Source organism: Corapipo altera, unplaced genomic scaffold (genome assembly GCF_003945725.1).
Source record: "Corapipo altera isolate COAL_440 unplaced genomic scaffold, ASM394572v1 54967, whole genome shotgun sequence".
Lineage (NCBI taxonomy): Eukaryota > Metazoa > Chordata > Aves > Passeriformes > Pipridae > Corapipo > Corapipo altera.
Window position 1 is genome coordinate 1 of NW_020891058.1, and position 1,477 is coordinate 1,477.

The 1,477-nt window shown below is 58.9% G+C and overlaps 1 protein-coding gene across 1 annotated transcript; it reads left to right on the forward strand.

The window, feature by feature from the left end:
- Positions 1 to 472: 472 nt before the first annotated feature.
- LOC113942507 (class I histocompatibility antigen, F10 alpha chain-like) lies at positions 473 to 1,473 on the forward strand (the record flags this gene model as incomplete). The annotated part of the gene is made up of 3 exons (XM_027633623.1): positions 473 to 689; positions 898 to 1,173; positions 1,421 to 1,473. Coding segments are annotated over exons 1-3 (531 nt in total), but the record flags the coding sequence as incomplete, so codon positions are not given.
- Positions 1,474 to 1,477: the final 4 nt, after the last annotated feature.

The window sequence follows — 1,477 nt, forward strand, 5'->3', positions numbered from 1 at the left end:
CCCCCCAGTTCTCCACTCCCTGTGCTTCCTGCAGGGGGGTCCCAGGCACTGGGAATTCCCTTGACTGCAATTCCTGGGCACTGGGACCCCCCGTGGAACCAACCTTATCCTGTACCAGCACCCCCCTGCACCCCCTTTCCAGCCATCCCACCTCTCCCAGATCCCAGATCCCCTTTTTCCTTGACCCTGATACCCCCTGGACCCCCATTCCTGCCTTTCCCAGAGCCCCCTTTGCTCAACACTGGCAACCCCTGGACCCCCCTTTCCTGGGCACAGGGACCCCTGGATGCCCCATCCCACCTCTCCCAGCCGCTGCACCCCCCTTTCCTTGGGATCCCCAAACCCCCTTCCTGGCTCTCCCAGCTCTCCCGGTTCCCGCTTCCCATGATCCCTCTGGACCCCCAAATCTCCGTGTCCCCCAGTTCTCCACTCCCTGCGTTACCTGTCCGTGGGAGTGATGGAACCCAGCCCAGGGATCCCTCAATACATGGCCTTGGGATACGTGGATGAGATCCCCATCATGCGCTATGACAGCAAGTGGGGACGGACAGAGCCGCAGACGCCGTGGATGGCGGCTGGAGCCGAGCCGGGATATTGGGATTTTGTGACCCAAATCTTCAAGAGGACACAGCTCATTGATGCTGACAACCTGGAGACGGTGGGGAGGGGCCGGTACAACTGGAGTGGGGGTGAGTGGGGGGAGCCAGGGAATGGTGGGATGTGTGGGACCGGGATGGGATCTGTGTGGCTGGGATGTGGATCCAAGGTGCTCCAAGGGGCTGGGATGGGATCTGTGGGTCTCAATCGGACTCTGGGGCTCCATAGGGCTGGAATGGGGCTCTGTCAGGCTGGACACAATTCCAGGCAGATCTCCATGGATCTGATCCCGCCCCTCAGGTCTCCACACAAGGCAGCAGCTTTATGGCTGTGACCTCCTGTCCGACGGGAGCATCCGTGGATCCTATCGGTCCGGCTACGACGGGCGGGATTTCATCTCCTTCGAACTGGGATCTGGGAACTTCGTGGCGGCCGATGGAGCTGCCCAGATCACCAAGAGGAAATGGGAACACGATGGGACTGTGGCAGAGAGTCTGACAGATTACCTCGAGAACATCTGTCCAGAAGCGCTCCGGAGATTTGTTGGATACGGGCAGGAGGCGCTGGAGCACAAAGGTGAGGGAGACAGAATTCCCATGGGAATGTGGGATTTGGGAATGTGGGATTTGGGAGGGTGGAACTGAGGAACTCAAGAATTCCCATGGGAATTCTGTGGGTGAATCTGAGTCATCCAACTCCCATGGGAATTCCATGCATGGATCCCAATGTTGTCCCATCCCAGTGGGACTTCTGTGGATGGATCTCACTCCAATCCCATTCCCATGGGAATTCCATGATGGATCTCACCATTATCCCATCCCAGAGCCCCCCACTGTCCACGTGTCCGGGAAAGAGGAACACGGGATCCTGACGTTGTCCT